The 24,521-nt window shown below is 38.4% G+C and overlaps 1 protein-coding gene across 1 annotated transcript in view; it reads right to left on the reverse strand.

Annotated features, from left to right (window-relative positions):
• LOC127416608 (CUGBP Elav-like family member 4) overlaps positions 1-24,521 on the reverse strand; it is a 169,790-nt gene that overhangs the window by 35,639 nt on the left and 109,630 nt on the right. The window contains exons 4-5 of the mRNA XM_051656040.1: positions 17,749-17,877; positions 6,176-6,255 (exon numbers count right to left, since the gene is read on the reverse strand). Of these exons, the coding sequence (XP_051512000.1) occupies positions 6,176-6,255; positions 17,749-17,877 (209 nt within the window). The remainder of the gene's footprint in view (positions 1-6,175; positions 6,256-17,748; positions 17,878-24,521) is intronic.

Genomic DNA, 24,521 nt, shown 5'->3' on the forward strand with positions numbered 1-24,521 from the left:
AAACCCCCACCCCTTCGTCACACGATCGCGAAGCTCTGCGACGGGCATCAATTTGGCCAGCGGTGGCACTAAATGTACAGAATTAGTATCGAAATACATTTTAAACATACACAAACATACACATGCACACAGTTGCATGTACCTGACAAGGAGACTATTCCGGTAATGCTCATGTTTAATTACTGAACTGGAATGTTGGAAACACATACATAGGCTACACATAAACACACACACACAAGGGCAGCTGTGGTCATGATTAGAGAGATAATATAAAATACACTAAAAGGGAGAGACAGACAGAGAAAGAGAGAGAGAGATACTGTTGTGAAAGTGCCGACTACATCACAATCATCCAATTATTTGCTTGGACGTTTGCCATTCTCACGAGACAAAATCTCTCTCTGAGGGTTTAATAGATCTGTGTGAGTAAAGGTTCACTAGGGTCAGGAAATAAAAGAAATTATGAGGGGAGAAAACAGACATTATCACACAAAACAAAATGAACTTCACAGGGAGGACAAGGACACCAGACCGTCCTCTCAGTTTTGTTTATGCCAGGCATGATAGGACACTTCAGATCATGCCCTTGAAGACTGGCAGATTGCACCGCCTATGCCGGCCCTGAGCACACACATGCCACAAACCACGGCAGACAGCAAACAGTAAACAAAGTCAATGATAAACAGAGACAGATGCAAAGAAACCCGCTCTAATCTGACAGTGGTTTCCCCACCAGGCCGTAGCATATCGAGAGACATCCCATCACAAGCTGGACCGCAAGTGACCTGTATGCCGCCACTGCTCCCATGACGCTGTTTCTGGATGCTTATTCAACTATGGACAATTTTATGTTCCAGGGTAGGGTTGCACCAGCTGTGCGCAAGTTCTCACGTAAGTTAGGACGTAAAGTTCACACAAAGGGCTTAAGTTACAAACTAACTAGCAGTTGCTAAGTCAGTGCTTAGTTTGGTTGCACCACCTGTTCTTAAGGCAAGACTTAACTGGTAGGTCGTAAGCTCTCCATAAAGTAATGCGTAGTCGCATAATACGACGTTTACCTTAATTGATCCAATAAGCAGCCTTCAAATTTGTACACAGAAGTATTAAAAAGCCATGCATTTCAGTTTTCTCTCATTACGGTTGATGTTCAGACCTTGTTTGCTCATGCTACTGTCAGTTGTAATAAATTATATCCCCATTAAAATACAATACGTAATAAAACAAGATTTAATTAATGGTATATTTAGCCTATGCAAATAACAACATTTAATAACTGTATCTAAAATGAATAAATAAGTATTTATAAATAAATAAAAAATATAACAGACATTTAGAAATGTATTCATTTTAATATCTATTTCGTTTGTTGAAACATGACACCGGGTGGCGTACACTGGAAAGTGCACCGTTGGGTCGGTTTCATGCTGAAGTAGTAAGTTTTTACATAATGTTTTCTCCCGTAAATGTAAACGAATGTAAATGCCAACATCATCATATTTGTCGAAAGGAATGAAGCCTGTCAACCAAAACTTGAGCTCATTGATGTCATAAAATATCAGTCTGCTTTTTTATTCCATCTGTTACTCCTGGTCGGAAGGCTTCCGGAAATATTTAGTTTATACGTAGGGTTACATCCTACCTAAGTTTAATGGTGTAACACTCAAATATTTAGTAGTGCGTAAATTGTGACTTAGTGCCTATTTACGCCACAACTAGGCTAAGTTGTAACATAAATATAGCTGGTGCAACCGGCCCCAGGGGAGGATTTTTTTTTACTAAAACTAGGACTACAACTTGTTATATAAAGGTCACATTAAAACTGTTTTGGGAACTTTTTACCTACATTATTTATCTTCTTTTAGGATATCTTTAATGTATAGATTTTATTGTATTACCCTTGAGTGATTGATCTTAAAGTATGAAAATCTCTAATAAAAATATTGATTATTACATTTTAAACTATAAGAATCTAAGCAGAAAGTGAAATAAACATATACCTTTTCCATTTTGTGGGTGTGTGAAAATGCTGTTATTTTTATCACAAATTACAACTGTCCCTAAGTTGTATTATATAATGTATTATAGAATTCTCCTGTTATGCATGTCCTATTAATGGAAACTAGTTAATTATATTAAATTAACTAGTGAGTTTGTAAAGTGTGTTTTAAGGGGGTTATATTTCTAAAAGTCCACAGGACCAAAAAAGCCCATAGTTGAAGAAACAGCCTAGTGCTGTTAGTCCGAGTTAGTGCAGTTCTGTCAGATCTAACTTTATTTAATCGTTCCTAATGACCTTTTGCTGTTCCAATGGACTGTGCGATACTGCTGTTCTCTTCCAGGTCTGTTGCTTGAACTGAAAGACCAGAACATCAGGTATAATGAGATGAACTCATCTCTGTCTCTCTCACAGCATTTAGAAGACCCACACTATCTCTCACTTTGAGTGTTTGGTCATTTATTATTTTATAAAAAACAAATTACTATTAATTTTGGCAGACAAATTAATGTGTGTCACAGAACACACATTAATTTGTCTGCCAAAATTAATTGTAATTTGTTCACAGAATGTCTTAAACCAAGAATCTCAAATGGCCTGATGTTCAAGGAGTCTCTTGGTCTGAATATGTTATGGTGAAATGACAGCAGGTGTTTCTATCTATTTTTTGAGAACTGGACATTTCTTCCTGCAGAAAGCCACATTGCCACAAACAAACACGTTAATCATGGTTGGAACCAAACGCTGCTGTATATCTGTATGAAATGAATTTGTTGAATGTGATAAGCTGTGACTGGAAGCTGTCATCGAGGTATTTGTCACAGGTTCAGAAAACTAACCCCATTTGAGGAGATTTTGCTTTGGCCATGGAAATTTACATAGGACAGAAAAAAAAAAAAAAAAAAAAGAATACCTGGAAATATGATTGCAGAATTGGATGGAATTGAACTAACAAAAGTGACAAACATATTTAGTTTAACCAGCAGAAAAGAAAACTTTTCTTTATAAAAGTAGCTAAAGTCACGTGTGTATTTTAGCAGCTGGTCGCAGTTTTAAACACAATCGGTTCTATAAAAGAGCTGAAATACAGAATGTAAACAGACAAGGCAAACTAAAATCACTGTGTTATGTTGTTTTATATCAACTTAATCAGTTAACAACATTAGTTAACATGAACTAACAATGAACAATACTTTTATGCATTTATTAATCTTGGTAATGTTAATTTCAACATATAGGGTACAACGGGGCTAAACGCACCCCTTAAGGAAATTTAGCTTTTTTTCTGGTCACAAAATGTATCAAAATAAAAAAATAAAAAGATTTATTTTTATTGAATATTGATGGAGCAACATCATTTGTGTGAAAAGAAATGGGCTAAATGGCTCCCTCAATTGGGGTAAAAGGCCCCTAGTGGGTTTAAAGTGATATCATGTAGATACTGGGGCAACAGTTATAGTACTAAAGCAAATAATTTTGAGACACCAATATGCTTTTTGGAGTAACAAATTAAGATGATGCTTACTCAAAATAAATACTTCAGAAAAAAGTAAACAATTTCCTGTTAATTCCAATCACATTTTACATTTCATTACATCTCAAGTATTCTGTAAACAAACTAATCTCTTATGATTGGAGTCGATGTGAGCCCACTTTGAATATTTTTCATAACAAATCTATTTGCCCCACTTTAAAAAAACAATGGGTTTAATAGGGGCCTTTAACCCCTGCAACAGGGGGGATTTTTACCCAAATGATATCCTTTCACTTATTGGACAGTTATTGAAAAATATTTGATTTAATGACTTTAAACAAAACTGAAAATGATAAGTATTTTGTCTCAAAAGAAATGTGTTAATTTCAAGGATTTTCATTAGCTACATATATTTGCAACATTTAAAAAAAACTATAAATAGATCAATTCAACCTTTAGACACCACACGACATTATCTCACAGACCAGGAAGATTTTACAGTGCATTGAGACAAACAGGTGTTAAGGAAAGTGCTGTGGTGGTTTTTGTTGCTATTTAGTGTTTTAGGAGAAAATAAAATCAAAGGAGCCTTTACCCCACGGAGCCTTTAGCCCAGAACTATCTCTGAGCAGTGCTGAATCTATTGTGTTGCGTTGAATGTTGAATTGGCCAAACAGTTAATGAGATCAAGTAGATACTCTCTCTGAGTGATAATTGATCATTAGTGATGACAACTGCTGTTAGCAAGCAGAGTCTACCTAAGGAAAGAGTGAGAGACAACAAGAACAGGAAAACAAGAGAACGAACCAGCAGACAACAACAATTGAATCTGTCTTACTGAGATGTACATCAACTGCAAATAAAATAGATTATTGGACAATAACATCTTAATGTTGTGTGATGATGTTTTAGAAATGCAGGTGATTTTGTTTTTCATGTATACAAAAGTTATTTTTAATAGAGTTTTGTGTCCATTTAGTGTTGCTGATGTCATTTTATTGTTTCATTAGAAGTCACCATTACAGTGATTAGTGTTTACTTTGGTTAGACACTTGAACTTTGTATAATCATCAAATGATTTTCTTTCAGCCAGTGCAGTATTGTTCAAGAGAACAGTTGTGATGCACTATGACAAGAATACTCTTTGATGAGTTCAAGCACCTCACTGAGACTTTGTTCAAAGTGTAAAGACTAGAAGTCATAGCTTAATTTGAAGTTTGCATTTACTATGAAATAAGTTGTAATAAAGATAGGTAAATGCAATTATTATGTTTTAACAAAGTGAGCATAATTCTTGAGTTGTCAATGATACACACAGACATCAAGACTCAGCATACAAAATGAACAACGGTGACAATCAACACACTCATTTCCAGATTCATGTCGCAATGCATTGTGGGTGTCCACATAGTACAGAACTCAACACTGGCACCCAGCATGCATTGTGGCATAAGCCTGAAAATTAGTTTGTTGATTGTCACCGTTGTTGTGTTTTGTATGTGAAATGTTGATGTCTGTGTCTTATTGTCAGCTCAAATGATTATATACTCTAAAGACAGTAACTGCTCAACTTTTCACAACAACTTTTGACCCATCTTTATTACCATACTCAGTCTGAATTTTAACATTATTTTCCCAAATCATATTAGAATGCCAAATTATATTTTGTTTTAAGTCTTAGAGATATTTGTGTTTAATCAAAGTAAACAATAATCACCATAATGGTGACTTCAAATGGAACAATAAAATGACATCAGCAACACTAAATAGAGACAAGCCTCTCTTAAAAATAACTTTTGTACACATATGAAAAACAAAATAACCTGCATTAAACATCCTCACATGACATATTAAGATATTGTTGTCCAATAATCTATTTTATTTGCAGTTAATGTACATCTCAGTAAGACAGATTTAATTGTTGTTGTCTGCTGGTTTGTTCTCTTGTTTTCCTGTTCTTGTTGTCTCTCATTCTTTCCTTTAGTAGACTCTGCTTGTTAACAAGGTGTCATTACTGATGATTTAACAATTATCACTTAGAGAGTGTATCTACTTGATCTCATTAACTGTTTGGCCAATTCAACATTCAACACAACACAGAGTTGATTTAACAGTGTTCAGTGTTAGTTTTTAACACTCTTGTAGAATGGAATCTTGGAGACACCAAAGAGTGTTAATTTAACACTGGGGATTTTGCTGTGCATATAATGAATGAGATGACACAACTCTATTCCAACAGAGAGAAACACTGCATGTTTGAGTGAATAGAGGAGAGATGGGGCAAGTTGTCACACTTTTATACCCCAGTGAATATTTTTCAGGGTGGGTTTATTTCTGTACAGACACAAACATCTAAGTCCTAAATAAATACAAAATTAACCAAGAAAAAAGATACAGTTCATTAGTTGCGTACAGTATATTGTAACGCAGCATGGGGCAAGCTTTCACAATGGGAACCTGCAATTAAATAGCTCATTACATGCTATTTAATCACTTTTTAACCAAATTTAAACAGTAAAACAATTAAAGTAAAAATAAACAAGCCAATTCATAAAACCGCTAAATTGGCCACCAGATATTGTCATTAATCAATTTCAATTATAAAAAACACTTGACACAAGACAGTTCAACATTTTAGTACCTAGACCTATTCTTCCCTATTAGACTTCATTGTGCGTATGGTTGTGTGTGATTAAAATACTCACTGGCATGGTCTGGCCTCCATGGAGACTGTTAATAGCAGCCTGAGCTCCTGCATGACTGGAAAACTTTACAAAAGCACAGCCTGTAAGAGAGAGAGAGAGAGAGAGAGAGAGGTTAGTTAACTAGTCATGTGATAAGTTAATTAGCACTGCATGTTGTCTGCTGTCAGAGGTATTCACTAGTTTAACTGTGCTGACCCAAATAACTGTTCCTCTGTGGTCAATCTCCACTGTTGATACCATCTCAACATTCAAGAACCAGTGGAAAAACACATCTGTACTATGAGCACTTAACCAATACACACTAATTGCACTTACTATTTAACAATAATATATATATATATATATATATATATATATATATATATATATATATATATATATATACTGAATGTATGTATATTCCTTGTCTGTCTCTTTCTTCTACGCTAGTTTCTATACTAATCCAGTCATTTTGAGAACTTGGAAGTGCGATACTGCAGATATTGTTCACTTTTGTTTGCCAAATTGCTTGCTATGCTCCTCATTTGTAAGTCGCTTCTGATAAAAGTGTCTGCTAAATGACTAAATGTTAATGTAGTTCAATAAAAAGGTATATTAAAATTCAGATAGTTTTGACTCAGAATTCTTGATATAACACTCTTTACACAACCCACCCCCCGTCTGTTAACTGTCTATTAACAAGCTTAATATTTACATAGAGAGCTGTGAGAAATCTTTCACAAAAGATATTATGATGACAATAAGTACTTTCCATTTAACAAGCAATGACTGCATGCAAATATGAGTAGAAAAGATTATTACACTTTATGATGATGGTGGAGTCGATAATGTAAAATCCCACATCCCGTAACTAAAAGTGCAGATCCTTAATATCAGCAAAACCCATTTCTGGAATCAATGGGACGTTACATGTGTCTTTATTGATCTTTTCTGGAGTAAACAATGGAATTAGCATTGTAAAAACTACTTTTCAGTATCAACTGAGTGACTAAAGGGCACAAATTTTCACCATGACAAAATGCAAAACAATGCATCCTTACAGACCCTTTCACACCAAAAACAAAAACTAGCCCTGTAAACAAGTGACATTTAGGCAGATTTTGAAAAATTCCAACCAATAAGGGACATGTGTCTAGCATTCCAGATACCAATTAAATTAATTAATTGCAATTTATCCATCATGATGCAGTCTGTGGGGCAGCTGACAACTCTGAATGTGTGTGTGTTTGAAGTAGCTTGAACGTTTGAACCTCTTCAAAGGAAATAACCAGAGCAGGTTTGCCGAGAGTCGCACGGGACCCTGAAGAGGAAACATCCATCTAACGGGCCCCAGCTATCATTAAATCCTCGCGACCCCAACGCCCGCAATTCATCCATTTGAAGCCAGAGAATGACTTTCGCACTCCGCAAACAAGATGCATTAATGCTGTTGAGAGGTAACGGCACTCTTTGACCCTGACGACACACTTTCATGAGACAGAAACAAACTTCAGTCGACAAGAGAGCCTTTAGAAATCACAGTGAATATTTGAGGGTTTTTAAATCTGATGGTTAGAGAAAAAGGTTACTAAAATCCCTTTTGGAATAGAATGTAACGGCCAGGTTCCAGAAGTTAAAATCAAATTACTGTTCTCTTTATTTAAATGAATTTTAAGCAGTAAAATATTAACCTTTAACTTTCAATGTAGTCAGTATAAAGCACCTTTTGAGAAGAACGTTTTATTGGGCATAAATTCATTTGAGCAGAACTGGAATGCTCAGTATGTATCGACTGTGCCTGAGAATCTAACACATAATGCAACACTATCTTTGTAGGGTAAAATAGGCCATAGGTGGAAAAATAGACACAAAGACGAAAATACCAGTCACTATTCAGTATGCAAATACATGCAAGGAAGAATTTCAATAGCAATTCAGTTTGCAAATATTACAATGACATTATCACAGTTGGTGGCATTTCAAATGAGAGATTTTTAAACGTCATGTTTATATGTATCAAGTTTATAAAGCAAAAAATAAATAGAACACCTAAGACCATTTTTAATTTTCTTAAAAATCAAAGTTAGAATGAAGTCTGTACATTAAACAGTTATGGCTGAATTAATTGCAGAAGTTGAATACTTAGGGTTAGAGCTTAAGAACAAACTTCAATCAGAATGTTTAAGGAATATCAATAGAGTGCTGCCTTGCATCAGTGCATGCACCTTCATCCAATACACATCATCACTTCAGAGCAGCATCATGCTTTGGGGAAGTTTTTTTTTCCTCCAACAGGGACTAAATATTAGAAAGATAAAAAGGGGAAATTGATTGAGTTTGTGTACTGCACAACCGAGAGCCCTGCGATTGGGGCAGCAATTAATCTTCAACAGGGCAATGACATAAATAAAAAAGCAAAAAATACTTTGGAGCAGCTTAAAAACAAAGAGGCCCAAACCCAGTGAAATCACCTCAACAATTCAACATAAAGCTTGATGAAGTTTGATCTGTTTCACCAATGGACATTTAAAGGAATGTTCCAGGTTCAATATAGTACAAGTTAAGCTCAATCGACAGCATTTGTGGTATAACATTGATTACCACAAAAAATAATTTCGACACGTCCCTCCTTTTCTTATATATAAAACAAACAAACAAACAAACAAACAAAAAAAAACCCCAGCAAAAATCAAGGTTACAGTGAGGCACTTACAATGGAAGTTAATGGGGACAATGAAAGTGAAAGTGGCCATTTTTTTTTGGGGAGGGTTTAAAGGCAGACATCTCAAGTTTATAATTTTATAAAAGCACTTACATTAATTATTCTGTTTAAACTCATATATTATTTGAGCTGTAAAATTGTTTAAATTGTAATTTTTACAGTCATTTTAGTTTGAGGGTTTGTTGACATTACATCGTCATGCAACAAAGTTGTAAAATTGGCTATAATTTTACACAAAAAAAGATTAGTGAGAGATTTTATCACACTAAAATCATGTTTACACGCATATTGTTTACATCTTGTGGCTATACTTTTGAAAGAGTATTTTAATGTAAAGAAAAATTGGCCCCCGTTCACTTTTCTTTTTTTTTTAAGAAAAGGAGGGGCAAGTTAAAATGTATTTTTGTGGTGACTAGTTTATGCCACAAATGCTGTTGATTGAGCTTAACTTGTATTGAACCCGGAATACTACTTTAAGACAGACAGTTTTTTGGGGGGATTTTACAGAGAATTGCGTAGTTTGTAAAGCTTCTATGCATGTTTTTTTGTTTTTTTGTGAGATTTTATTTTATTTGATCTGAGAACAGTAAAATTCTGTTATGCTCTTTTTAAAAAAAAAAAAAAACATCAACATGTCATGTGTATTCTGGAACAGCATTGCAAACAGCTTACTGCTTAACACACAACAAACGCACAATCCCTCAGGACATCACTCAGTGTTTGATGTATATTTGAACAAATTTAATTAATATTATTTTATTTAACATCATCATTGACTCAAGAAGCCATTAACGAATGTGTCATTGAAAAGCCTGTAGCCTGAGGCCAACTCATCAAATATCAGCCATTATATGGGTAATTCTACAGAAGTGGTGCGAATTCAGGGTTGGCTGAGTTTTACATTTTTTTTAAAATAATTTCTTCCCAAATTTATTTTACATTTGTATTGCACTGTATCTGAAATGTATAAATTCACTATGGGTACACTGAAATCTTTTAATGAATTTTCACAATTATTCCTAATTTTAGACAGTGTCCCTATTTTTGTCAATACTGAAACATAACACACACACACACACACACAAAAACTGTAATGAATAGGAAACAACTAAGTATTCTTCATTTTTGTTGATTCAACATAAAATAATAATTTTTAGTAAATTTGTTGGTGCCTATATTTCAGAACTATTTTCTGTTCCCTATTATACTTTAATTTATGCAACTACTGTAAAAATCAATCACTTTTCTTTGCTAAATGTAAAAAAGAGTGGTTATCTGAGTTACTGTAGCCTTTCTGTCAGCTCAAACCAGTCTGGCCATTTTCCATTGACCTCTCATCAACAAGGAATTTCTGAACTTACTGGATGTTTTTTTTTTTTTTTTTTTGGCACCATCCTGAGTAAACTCTGGAGACTATTGTGCATCCCAGGAGATCAGCAGTTACATAAATACTCAAACCAGCCCATCTAGCACAAACAATCATGCCATGGTCGAAATAACTGAGATCACATTTTTTCCCCATTTTGATGGTTGATGTGAACATTAACTGAAGCTCCAGAAAGAACAACTTAATATCACTACCAAAACAACCATAGCCTGTTCAGTAATGACAAAAAATGTTTCAGGTTTGACAATTCAAGCTAATCTTGCCCTTATATTTAAATGTCAGCACAGTAGAATTCTAGACATTACTCATTTGAACAGAGGAAAGTCATGAAAAACTCATGTAATTTTTTCAAATGTCACATTTTGTGTTTTATAAGACTAACAACAAGTTCAGTAATGACACTTTTTAAAAACACATCCAGGTGTTCTGACTTTACAACACTATTATTTCAAAATGTTAAAATACATCTACTCACCACATGGTCCAGGGAGAGGAAATTGCATAATTTGTCTTCCTGGTCACATAGTTTGGGGTGTAGCCAAGTTTTGCATCAGTTCAGAGAGACTTTTTGTGTTTGTTTTGGTATTGACAAAAAAATGGAGGACAACCATTTTTCACTCAAAAAAAATTATAATTTAAAGGCAGAAAACTCAATTTCATTAGGACTTGACAAGGTGCATTATGTTAAAGTGTTTAAAAAAATATAAAAAATCAATTAGGTGTTTAATTTTTAAGTGTATTTTTGGGGGTTAGATTGGGGGACATGTGCCACCCAATAGGAAAGAACATATAAACCACTATTTTTAAAGATTTGTGAAGTTATTACATAAATTATTTATGTTAACTCTGTTAGAACTCGACTTTTATAAATGTGTCAGTTGCCCTTTTAAATATATATTTATACATTTGCGGGGGACAGCATTTTGCACCACTCCTGCAGAATGACACATATTGCTCAGTTCAGATATGATGCGTATAAACACCTTCATTGAAAAGCAAAAACAGCGAGCAAACAGACTTAAACAAAAAGGTAGGGTTGCATTTACAGTGTCAGTTCATTCTTATGTTTTCACCTATATATATATATATATATATATGACAGATCTTGCTATATGCATGTAAAAAATGTCTGTACATTTACCATCTGATTTGAGGTACTTTCAAATGTGGTTCTACTAAATACGATACATATATTATGTCATCTGACATTAATTAAATTACTTGTTAATGATTCTCCTCTAAATTCAATATTTTTCATAAAAGTTACATGAGATAGATCTGGCAATCTAGAATACCTACATGGAAGTAATTAATGTTGTATGTGGTTATTTAATTATTTTAGAAATGTTAGAAATAATGGCATTAATTTGGCCTTTCCCCTTCCCTCCAACCTATTATATAAATACCACGTTTGACCTGGTCACTTTTCACCATCCAGTCAAATCCCTATGGATGAAACACATACTGCGTACTGTACGATCTATACTGTATACTGCCTACGATTTAAACAATTTGTATGTGAAACCATATGCAATGTGAAACAGATTTTTTAAACAGTAGTATACTAAATTATTACATATATGTTATTTAGCATTTTTTATTTGAGTTTTGTGGCTGTTAGTTCATGACTGTTAGCTTTAGGGTCAACTAATACAGTGTGCTGCTGTACTCCTAAAAATTTATCAATTGACTTCTAGCAGATACATAGCCTAAATGTAAAATTTACAGTCTTTCTCTTCAGGGAAAATAGACCAAAAATCTTGATGACATTGTCTTGTTTGGGCAGGAAAAGAAAAGCACACTCAAGCCATTTCATGAAGTGCCTTTAATCTAGGCAGTCTGATCAAATAATGAGTCAAGAAAGAGATGTTAAAATTGTGGTTGATATCACTTCATGGTTCATTCATCACAATAGATATAGATGGTAAAGTGTGCTCTGTTGTTTACTGCACATTTTGGAAAAAAATGTAGTTGGTCTTCTACAGTAGGTATTCTATGCATAAAAAAAAATGTGAATGCTGTGCACAGTGTACATACTACAAAAATAGTATGTGATAAATAATAATCGTAGTTGTGGTGGTGGGGGCGTGGTCGAGCACCAGCTTGTGAATGGGGAGCGAGATTGGGAGATGAGAACAGTGAGGATCATCACCTGTCAATGACTGTCTCTAACAGTTTGTCATTGCAGTGAGAGTTGGAGATGGATTTAAGAGCGAGCCGGATGCCAGTGAGGGGAGAGAGAGAGCTACACACACCCAGAGACTGTGTTGTTTCATTTTCGCTGAAAAGCGAGTTTGAGTTCATAAAATAAAAATACCTTTTGAGTTGGTTTCGCCATCACCTGCTTCCTCCTTTCACCTCTTTGCGAACTTGTCACACTAGTGCCAAAACCTGGGAGCTAGAAAGAAGAACGCTGCCATGGATGCCTCACCTCTCGAGGATGTATTCAAGACTCTCGCCAACATCCACCAGTCACAGCATCAGGCCCTCCTCGAGCTGCGCGCAGAGCAGTAGCAGCGGTTCATCGTGCTCCTCCAGGCCCAAGCGGAGGACCGGTAGGTGCTCCGGAGCTTGCTGCCCCAGGAGAGGGCTGCCGCTGCGACCCCAGACCCCGCGACCGCCCCTCTACATGTTCTGCTCAACAAGATGGGCCCCCAAGACGATCCAGAGGCTTTCCTGGAGCTCTTTGAGCAGACGGTGGGGGCCTGCATATGGCTGCGCACCCAGTGGGTGATCCGTTTAATACCACTGTTGTCCAGGGAAGCCCAACTCGTGGGACAGCAGTTACCAACAGAGGACCTCCTGGTATATGCCGACTTGAAGAAAGACATTCTGCAATGTGTCGGCCAGACACCCAAGCAAAAGCGGCAACGCTTCCACTTGCTGACCATTGATGAGTACGGCCGCCCCTTTGCCTTCGCCCAGCAGCTCCGGGACGCCTGCCAGAGGTGGTTTCTGACTGAGCAACTCGACGTCTGTGCTGTGATTGACCTGGTGGTACTGGAGCAGTTTATTGCTCGGCTTCCGAGATGGACAGCGGAGTGGGTCCAGTGCCATCTCCCGGTGTCGCTTCAAACGGCCATCCAGCTGGCAGAGGACCATATGGCGGTGTATTTGGGAGCGGCGAGCTCCAAGATCCTTTTCTCTCGCTTTCTCTCCTGTATCCCCTCCTTCTCTTCCCTCCGTTTCCTCCCGTGCTGTTCCTCCTCCCCAGAAACGGGGAATTCCCCCACCCAAGCCGGCTCCCCGGCTTCGGGGATTGCACAACCTGCCGGTTTCCCCTATCCCTCTCTGCTCTAACTCCTAGGTTGGTGAATCCGCTGCCGTGGGTGGGAAGTCTGGGCTGGTTTGCTGGAGCTGCGGGGAGCCCAGGCATGTCCAGGACCAATGCCCAGTGATGGAGGTGGGGACATTGGTCTGGGTCGCGCCGCAGGCTGCCCCCGATCGAGCTGGGATGTACCGCTTATCTGTGAGAATTAAGGGGGTTACATATCAAGCCTTGGTGGATTCAGGTTGTAATCAATCCTCCATTCACCAAAGCTTGGTTCAGTCCGAAGCTTGGGATACAAGCCGGCAGGTGAAGGTAAGGTGTGTGCATGGGGATATCCAAAATTACCCTGTAGTGACAGTCACTATTCAATTTTGCGGACAAAAACATAGTGTCGAGGCTGCTGTTAATTCCCAACTTACCCATCCACTAGTCTTGGGAACGAACTGGCTGGCATTTGTTACCTTATTAAGGGGAATGTGTGTGGATGGGTCCTGCAATAAAGCATATCGGTGTGCGACTCGCTGGCTGGGGAGGCGGAGCCAAGGCCGTCTACGTCAGCTCCACATCAGGAGGACATAAGGGAGGGGGAAGTCTCGGCTTCCCCAGCCCTTAGAAGATTCCATGCTGGGGATTTCCCTCTGGAGCAGACGTGAGACGAGACCCTTAGGCACGCCCTTGATCAAGTGAAAGTGACTGATGGTCAATGCCTCCGGCCAAACATTGCACTCGCATGTCCGTATTTTTCAATCATTAAGGATCGGTTGTATCAAGTGACACAGAACATTCAGACAACGGAGGATACAACCCAATTGTTAGTACCAAAGAGCTGCCGGGAAATGTTATTCCAGATGGCTCATTATAGTCCGACAGTGGGTCACTTAGGGCAGGAATAAAACACTGAACCATCTAATGGCCCATTTCTATTGGCCGGGCATTTGTGGGGATATCCGCAGGTGGTGTGCAGCATGCTGTGAATGTCGGCGACCTCAAAAGCGCCATTGCACCCCCTCCCATTGATCGAGGTCCCCTTCGAAAGAATTGGCATGGACCTCATCTGGCCATTAGAGCGAATGGCACACAGGCATCATTTTGTTTAGGTTCTGGTGGACTACACAACACAATATCCGGAAGCAGTGCCTCTGCGCAACATCTCAACATGTAGTGTTACAGAAGTACTCTTCAGAATAATCTCCTGAGTGGGGATTCCAAAAGAAATCCTCACTGATCAGGGCACAATGTTTATGTCATGTACACTTCGTGAACTGTACGAATTATTGGGGATTAAATTGATTTGGACCAGTGTTTACCACCCCCAAATTAACGGCTTTGTCGAACGATTTAATCAGACACTAAAGAATATGATTCATAAGTTTGTGCATGAAGATGCTTGAAATTGGGACAAGTGGCTCGAGCCCCTATTATTTGCAGTATGAGAGGTCCCGCAAGCCTCTATTGGGTTCTCCCCATTATAATTACTGTACGAGCGTCGACCGCGTGGCGTGCTCTATGTCCTACGGGAAAACTGGGAGGAGGGACCTTCAAACAGCAAAAACTAAATTCAGTACATTCTTGACCTGAGAGCAAAACTCCACACTGGGGCAATTAACACAGGAGAATTTTCTCCAGGCTCAAGAACGTCAAAGCCGGCTGTATAATAGGGGTACTCGGCTATGGGAATTTGCACCAGGAAATAAATACCTTGTATAACTCCCCACATCAAACTCTAAATTACTCGCCAAGTGGCAAGGGCCCTTTGAGGTCACATGGCGAGTCGGTGAAATCGATTATGTGGTTAAACTAATGGATAGAGGTGGAGAACGTCAGATTTACCACCTCAATCTCTTAAAACCATGGAGGGAGGCGGTCCCTGTGATTTTGGCAACGGTGGTTCTGGAGAGGGAGGAGCTCGGACCAGAGGTGAATGTAAAAGCCACCTATCAAGTCACCCCGGTCACTTGTGGAGACCACGTCTCACTGTCACAAGTTACGGAGGTTGCCAGGTTGCAAAGAGAATTCTCAAACGTGTTGTTGCCTCTTCCCAGTCGTACGAATCTCATAGACACCATATCAAAACTACTCCAGGGGTAGTGGTACTCAGTATACCTACCGATTACCTGAACACAAAAAAAATGGTTTGGGAAGAATTAAAGGCCATGCTAGATATGAGAATAACAGAAGAATCCCACAGTGATTGGGTCAGCCTGGTCACTCTGGTACATAAGAGCGACGGCTCAGTCCGGTTCTGTGTAGATTATAGAAGAGTAAACACAGTGTCTAAATTTGATGCATATCCAATGCCTCATGTTGATGAACTGCTCGATCACTGGATTTGACAAAGGGTTATTGGCAGATCCCATTAACGCCAATGTCCCGTGAGAAAACTGCCTTTTCCACACCGTTTGGCTTGCACCAATTTGTGACCCTTCCGTTCGGTTTGTTCAGGGACCCAGCTACATTTCAGCGCCTTATGGACAGAGTGGATGACATAATTATATGCATTAAATGCCTATTTGGATGACATCATTATATACAGTAATGATTGGCAGCAGCATATGCAGCATCTGAGGGCTGTTCTAAGGTCGCTGCGATGGGTGGGACTCATGGCAAACCCCAAGAAGTGTGCAACTGGATGGGTGGAAGTATGGTATCTGGGGTTACACCTGGGCCATGGGCAGGTGCGTCCCCAAATTGATAAGACTGCAGCGATTGCGGCCTGCCTGAAACCCAAGACCAAAAAGGAGGTGAGACAGTTCCTGGGGCTGGCTGGCTACTATAGAAGGTTTGTGCCTAATTTTTCGGACGGCACCAGCCTGCTGACTAATCTCACTAGAAAGGAGTGGATGGAGCCGTGCCAACAGGCTTTTATGCAGGTGTGGCAGGCTGTTGTTACATTCTCCTGATTTTGCTCTCTCTTTTGTTTTACAGACCAATGCATCGGACAGGGGGTTGGGAGATTTGTTGTCCCAGGTGGTCAAGGGGGAGGAGCGCACGGTGCTGTTCATTGAGAGGTAAGGTACAGCACCATTGAAAAGGAGTGTCTGGCCATAAAGTGGGCGGTCCTCACCCTTCGGTACTACCTCCTGGGACGGGCTTTCACTCTCTGTTCAGACCACACCCCGCTCCAGTGGCTCCATCGCATGAAGGATCCCAACGCGTGGCTCACCTGTTGGTATCTGGCTCTTCAGCCGTTTAAGTTCAAGGTGGTCCACAGGCTGGGGGCGCAGATGGCTGTTGCAGACTTCCTCTCCAGAAATTCTTTTTTTTGGGGGGGGAAATTATTGGGCAGGCCGGATGGCTCCCCGGCCTGAGTCGGGTGATGGGGTATGTGGTGGTAGGGGCCTGGTCGAGCGCCGGCTTGTGAATGGAGAGTGAGATCGGGAGATGAGAACGGTGAGGATCATCACCTGTCAATGATTGCTTCTAACAGCTGTTTGTCATTGCAGTGAGAGTTAAAATGCCTTTTGAGTTGGATTCACCGTCTCCCGCTTCCTCCTTTCACCTCTTTTTCACCTCACAGTAGTATTCCATTCCAAACACATCCAATCAATATGTTTACTTGCACTTCAAAAGTTTAATTTCAGTCAGACTGAAACAATAATTAAACTTTTTTTTTGTAATTTAAATGCTTTAGTCAGACCAATCCAATTTTTCAGGGAGTAGGACTAACAGGCCTAGAAAATGCAATTGTGGCTTGGCTTACTCCAGCATATTTACACGTTAAACTGACCACAATCGGCTTCTTCGTTGTGCACATAATACGTAAAACAGAGGTGACACGCAACATAAATTAACATTCTTAAATACACTGATAGATGGAAAACAAGTAGCGCAAACTTAAAAAAAAAAAACACAACAAACTTGCGTACAGTGTAAGCACCTCAAACAGAGCTATTACCGGGCAAAGAAGATGAACGGAGAGAGTAGCAACAATCAAGTAATTTGCCCAAATGTGTAGATTTTGGAGGAGCTTCATTTCCTCAGCTTACATCCTTCCTTCAAATATTCAATTACATGTTGGGTTATACAAAATTGGACAGACAGAAGAAGACTGTTGCGTGACCTTCCAAAAAAAACGCTGTTGCTTGATCATAACTGCGCATGTTAACATAATAAGTGATAGAAAGGGACTGAAAATGAAAGAGGGCAAAATGAGATTGGAGCAGGGAGAGACTGGAGAAAGAGAGGAGTAGAGAGAGAGTTGTGTAGGTGCTGACCCTTACTGGCCCCATCAGGCCCCCGGAGGACGGTGCACTCCTCTATATGACCAAATGACTCAAACACCTGCCGGACATCCTCCTCGCTCTGCTGTTTACCCAGCATCCCCACAAACAGCTTTCGGTCTTCTGAGAGAGAGAGACAGAGAGAGAGAGAGAAAGAGACACACATTACCTCACATACTCTCACCTTACACACTAGAGCTTACACTCCATCAGAGAATGTTGTCAATCAACTGATTTTAATGGGAATGGTGTGATACAAGGGTTTGCATTGTGATGCTCTGAAATGTAACAAAGTTGAGAAATGTTTTACTCTTATGTCAACACACACCGACATAGTCCTTGATTTAACAATGAGAATTTCAAACAGACAGGTCTTAGTCTCACATAGCCAGACCTTTGATTAAAAGGCATAAGTCTTGTTCATATTGTAGCTTTTTCTGGTCCAGAACCACCCACTTGGACAGTGACCAAACAGTTTTGTGTTCAATATGCATCAGACAGTCAGTGAACACTCTGGGGATGGTCCGTAGGCTGAGGCTGAGACTAAACAGGTCCACTTTCAAAAATTCAATTTACAGTACAAACACTGCTCTTTCCACTAGAGGTCGGCCGATAGTGTATTTTGCCTATACCGATAACTAAGGTGGTGGAAAATTCAGATTACTGATTTATCAGACGATAGTTAGAAAATTGTTTAAAATAGATTTATTGAATGTTAGCAAATTTTCTCAGTCTTTTTTTATTGTGACAGGCACAGACATGACACAGTGAGTCCCTCACAAATTGTTACAAGAGTCCAAAATGAGTAAAATCCCAGATGTGTGTTTGTTGTGCAACCAAAATCCCCAAAATAACCACACACACACACAGAAAAAAAAAAAAAAAAAAATAAAAAATTATTTGGTGCATAACATGGTACATTTAATTATAAACAAGCCCAGAATACACCTGGGACTCTTATTTTGAAATGTCTGCAGTTCCAGCTCACACAAACACATAAGGCAAACAAAAACGTGCACTCTTATAATCATCTACAATGTATTACAACATAATCACTATAATGTAAATATTGTCATATGGTCTAATAAATACTGTATGCAGAAATTAATCAACAGTAGATCCTCATTCATCAATAGCAGTTCACCTGCAATTGCTTTTCAATTGATATGTCTCTTTTTTTTTTTTACATTTTGCATTATTAATCCCGAATTAGTCCATAAACTGTGATGGTGACAGAGTCTTGCCTCTGTTACAAAGCTCTATATGTAAATATTCACCAAATTAAGCCTTTTGCAGTCTATTTATTCACCAGATGAAGAGTTTTGGCAGCAGATGAACACATATGAATAAAAAAAAATAATATATATATATATATATATATATATATATCCACAACTATCGGGTCGATTTTTGCAGATAACTGATATTTCCAAAAAGCAACTATCGGCATGATTAATCAGTAAAACCGATATATCGGTCGACCTCTACTTTTCACACCCTCAAAACAAATCTTACACATTGTCATTTCTATCCATTTCAGAGCAGGGTTATTCAACTAAAGTTCCAACAGGACGGCCTCTACATTTTCTTCTCAGCCATGGTCCAGACAATATTAACTTACACAGTGTAAGTCAGGATGGCTATGAAATGATATTAGAAATGCTAATTTTTGTGGGAATAGTTATTACTTACTTCCAAGTTAGCAGCAATAGTACTTTGTTATAAAATAAATGACAATAAATCCTAAAAAGTCAAAGTAGTGTCTTAAAAACTACTGCTTTGACCAGTCTACAACAGAGGCAAGCATGAGAACAAGAGACAGAGACAGCGTTGTTGAGCTACGCTGCTCGCAATGTCTCGTGGCCCAGATGAAACCAATCTGGTATCCGGACTCGGACTGCAGTCTTCTTATTGGTGACCGCTGCTCTAGAGTGTAGTGCACTGACACTCACTGTGCCATTTTTGTCTGTTTGTTATTGTACTTTCCATTGTTTTGTTCAATTTTCCTACACCAGCGCTATGGAAGACCGTCAGTGCCGTGGTAATATTACAATATTTTCATGCCAATAAAGCTTTTTGACTCTGACTCTGTGAAAGAGCTCTGGAGAGAGAGTAATCAATATTTCATGCCCTGTTAACTTTTTTATTTTATTTTTATTTTTTATTTTTTTTGTTTCTGTCAGATCATTTGACACTGAGAGTTCTGTAATAACTGATGATGTCAAAAAAGTTTAGAGGAAGAGTAAGTTCTGAAATATACAGAAGGCATATGAATAAGAAAAGGAACACACATACATTTCACAACTTAACACACACCTATATGTGTTCATTCATCAGTTCAGTCTCAGTACTTTATCATGTTGAGCAGACAGCATGTTTTCCCTCCATATCAAGTCTTATATAAGCAGTTTTAATGAAGCTCTGCACTCGTATGAGCCCACACTCAGATCATTTGTCTTCTGTACTGTATGAGAGCTTTACATTATGCATACGAGCACTCAAAGAGTCATGGGATAAGATGTTGAGTCCTGGAAGGCAGAGATTAGAGACAGCAACACAGTTTTTCTACTGAATAGAGAGAGATATAGCTGAGATACAGCTGAGATATAACCAAAATGCTGTATATTGTGAATATTGTCGTAGCTAAAAGGCAGTGTTGGGTACAATGCACAGCGGAGTTCAGCATTGACTACATTCATAATAGTAAGCATTTTTAAAACATAAGCATAGTAAAAATATTAAGGTTGGTCGCTATGTATACAATGCATCTCTGAATCAGTTTGCAAGCTATTTCATTGAGTTTGATGCGTTTGGTTATCAAATTTGACATTTTCGATCAGGTCAAGTTGGGCTAAAGGGTCTCAATTATGGCACAAGGTTAGGCTTTAATTTATTGTCTGTGCAGACCTCTAAAGCCCGGTTTACACCAGGTATTAAAGGGATAGTTCACCTATAAATGAAAATTCTCTCATCATTTACTCACCCTCATGATATCCCAGATGTGTATGACTTTCTTTCTTTACCAGAACACATTTGGAGAAAAATAAAAAAATATCTCAGCTCAGTAGTAAGTGGATGAGTAAGTGGATGGTGATCCGACTTTTGAAGCTCCAAAAATCACAGACAGTCAGCATAAATGTCATTGATACGAGCGGTTAAATTAATGTCTTCTAAAGCGATACGATTGCTTTTGGTGCAAACAAAAATCAATATTTAAGTACTTTTTAACTATAATCCAACGCTTCCGGTAAGCTTCACAAGAGGGTGGAGTTCACGCAGATTCTAGTGTGATGTATACGCGTTGCCATGTTACGGACATAATTTCATGTTCTCCTCTCGGTTGAGGCATCCAGGATAAGCACAAAAACGCACCACTGTGAGTAAAGAAACAGATAAATACAGATCTAAATCAAAACCAACGAAGCTTCTGTACAGCGTTCCACCTACTTACTTGTAAACAATGGTGCTCTTCTGGGTGTATCACACGTGCATCAGTTCTCGCGTGTCTTACGTGCCAACGCGATTACGTCAAATGTGCATACCACTACCAGAGGTGATGATTTAGAGTTAAAAAAGTACTTAAATATTTATTGTTTTCGCACCAAATGTGTCACTTTAGAAGACATTAATTTAAATGCTGACTATCTGTTCTTTCTGAAGCTTCAAAAGTCGGATTACCATCCACTTGCATTTTAAGGACCTACTGAGCTAAGATATTTTTCTTCAAATGTGTTCTGGTGAAGGAAAAAAGTCATACACACCTTGGATATCATGAACTATTCCTTTAAGATGCGCTTTGGGTGATCCAATGCCAAGTGGACAGGCGAGACACATCAACGTTTACACCTGGTCATAATATGCATCTCTTTTTCCCACTTGTGTTAGGATTTCGAGGGGAGAGAAATTAATCCATGATTATAAAGTGCAAAAGAATAAAAAGAAGAAAAAGTGTGAAAAAACTGTGCACTGATCAGCAGCAAAAACAGATCTACACATCCCACTAGAACATGTGTCATTGATTGATACATATGCACTAGTTATATTTCATAATATTCACCAATGCCTGCTTTTATGTATTTATATTACTGGCTCTGTGCAATGATCATTCCTCAAATTATAGATTATAAATCAGCTCATCTATAGCCATGATTGTTTTATGACCGATTTATAGAGGAGAGAAAGACAGAGAGACAGAAAGATGGAGACCAGGTGGAGGTGTGTCACTTCAGTGGGCAACTGGGACATCAGTGAGTGTGTATCTCTGTGTGTGTGTGTTTGTGTGTGTGGGGGGGAGGGGCAGGTTTTGGTGGTTTACGAGGACATTTTTTTAGGTTACAAACTGGTAATTACAAGGGTATTATGCCATAAATTTTGTGTCCCCATAATTCAAATCACTTAAGCATACTAAACTGTTTTTTTGAAAATGTAAAAATGCAAAAAGTTTTTTGTGAGGGTTAGGTTTAGGGGTAGGATTAGGGGATAGAATCTATAGTTCGTACAGTATAAAAATCATTATGTCTATGGAAAATCCTCATAAGGATAGCCACACCAACATGTGTGTGTGTTCGTATAATTATCCTCTCAGTCTGACCGCCTGATGTGTATTGCACAAAAAATGCCAAGCACACACCAAAATCAAAGCTCCAATCTGAATTACTACACAATATCTTGGAGTCAGGGTCTTATATCAGGGAGATATGCGATATCATGAGATATGTTTCAGAGTTATGTCTGTGAAATCATCCGTATACTACTGTATATTAGTTTTGGATGGACAGAAATTCAGACAAATTTTACACATTAATTTCTTAAGGGTAAAAAAACTGTGGTTGGGTGCTTTACTTATCATACAGATGCCTTTTCCTGTGTAATTAGGTGGTTCTTGGTTAATAAGAAAGCATTAAAACTGTCCCAGGCCACCAAATATATGTATAAATATAAATACTATAATAAACTCATTCTGTAACTAGCATCTGACAGGAAAATATTTTACTGTAAACTATAGCTCAGCTGATGCCATTAAAAGCATGAATCTCTCTCTCTCTCTCTCTCTCTCTCTCTCTCTCTCTCTCTCTCATTATTTCTCAGACTCTCTTTCTGTGTGTGTGTGTGCCCTAGGGGACCAGGGCTCCGCACACATCAGGGGCCTGTTGCATGTTCTATGTCAGCTTTACAAGGCTAATTAACTAGCCATAAGTGCAATAATGAACAAAAAAATTATTGTTCATTGTGGGTAATTTAATTTTTTGTTCATTATTGTACAGAGGATGCTGGAAGTTCCTGTTCCTGGAGCACAGTGATGAGCATGAGAAAAATTCAGTTTACAGTCTGTTATCTTTTCATTCCCGGACCTTTTTTATTTATTTATTTTTTTAATTTTTTTTATCTCCTTTTCTCCCCAATTTGGAATGACCAATTCCCATTACTTAGTAGGTCCTTGTGATGGGGTTAATCACCTCAATCCGGGTAGCGGAGGACAAGTCTCAGTTGCCTCCACTTCTGAGACAGTCAATCTGCGCATCTTATCACGTGGCTCGTTATGCATGAGACCATGGAGACTCCTAACATGTGAAGGCTCATGCTACTCTCCGCGATCCACGCACAACTTACCACGTGCCCCACTGAGAGTGAGAACCACTAATCGCGACCACAAGGAGGTTACCCCATGTGACTCTACCCTCCCTAGCAACCAGGCCAATTTGGTTACTTAGGAGACCTGGCTGGAATCACTCAGCACACCCTGGATTCGAACTCGTGACTCCAGGGGTGGTAGTCAGCGTCAATACTCTCTGAGCTACCCAGGCCCTCATTCCCAGACATTTGAGTATATATATAGCGTCTGAGGCATACACTCACACACACACATTACATGAGATGGATCACTATTAATTAGTGTTCACACCTGACCTAAGCTGCACTTCAGAGACCGCTCACTCTCTTGCATCCTTCGGCTGCTGCTGGACTTCAAAGAGCATTTATAAATAGCCATAATGACCTCTAAGGGGCTTACAGAGCAACAGGCAATGATGACATCATCCATGATGTAATCATTCACCATTATGTTCACACTATGAATGTCACAAGCACTAGGATTTATACCAGTGCGAATACGATACTAAAATCTAACAAAACAGTCTTTTCACTATATGAGTTGTCCAGAGTACTGAATCAGTTCAGTACCCTTTAGTGTCTATTATGATGTTAGAATTAATCAAACAAAAATATGGTCAAGATAAGCAAAAACCACTCACTGTGTTTGGCATTATAACTTTAGTAGTTTTAAAGCCTTGTACAGTCAAACATAAACACAGAGAAAGTACTGAAGAGAATAAAGAAGCTGTACAATTTAATTACAAGCCTATTTCTCAGTCAGACTGACAATATAGCTGACCAAAAATTTGAAAGCTAGTCAGATCACATAAAAAAATTAAACAATAAAATATTTATAAAAATAGTCTATTTTTACATTAACTACAAACCTCAACCTGATGCAAACCCGAAGTTATGAAAAAAATGACTGGAACCCAAAATCTAAAAAATACAATATTTTTATAAGAATAAAATAATAATAATAATAATTAAATTAATTTTTACATTGAATTAAAATGTAATTAAATTGTATATTTCTTTATACAACTTTATAAAAAACAGTCGCTTCTTGAGTGTTAAAGTATTTTTCTAATTAATTACAAACCTGAACCTGATGCAAACCCAGCGTAAAATAATATATGATGAACGAAGATTTGAACCAAGTTTAGCGGGTCCAA

The sequence above is a fragment of the Myxocyprinus asiaticus genome, chromosome 26, assembly GCF_019703515.2.
Source record: "Myxocyprinus asiaticus isolate MX2 ecotype Aquarium Trade chromosome 26, UBuf_Myxa_2, whole genome shotgun sequence".
NCBI classification, from domain to species: Eukaryota; Metazoa; Chordata; class Actinopteri; order Cypriniformes; family Catostomidae; genus Myxocyprinus; species Myxocyprinus asiaticus.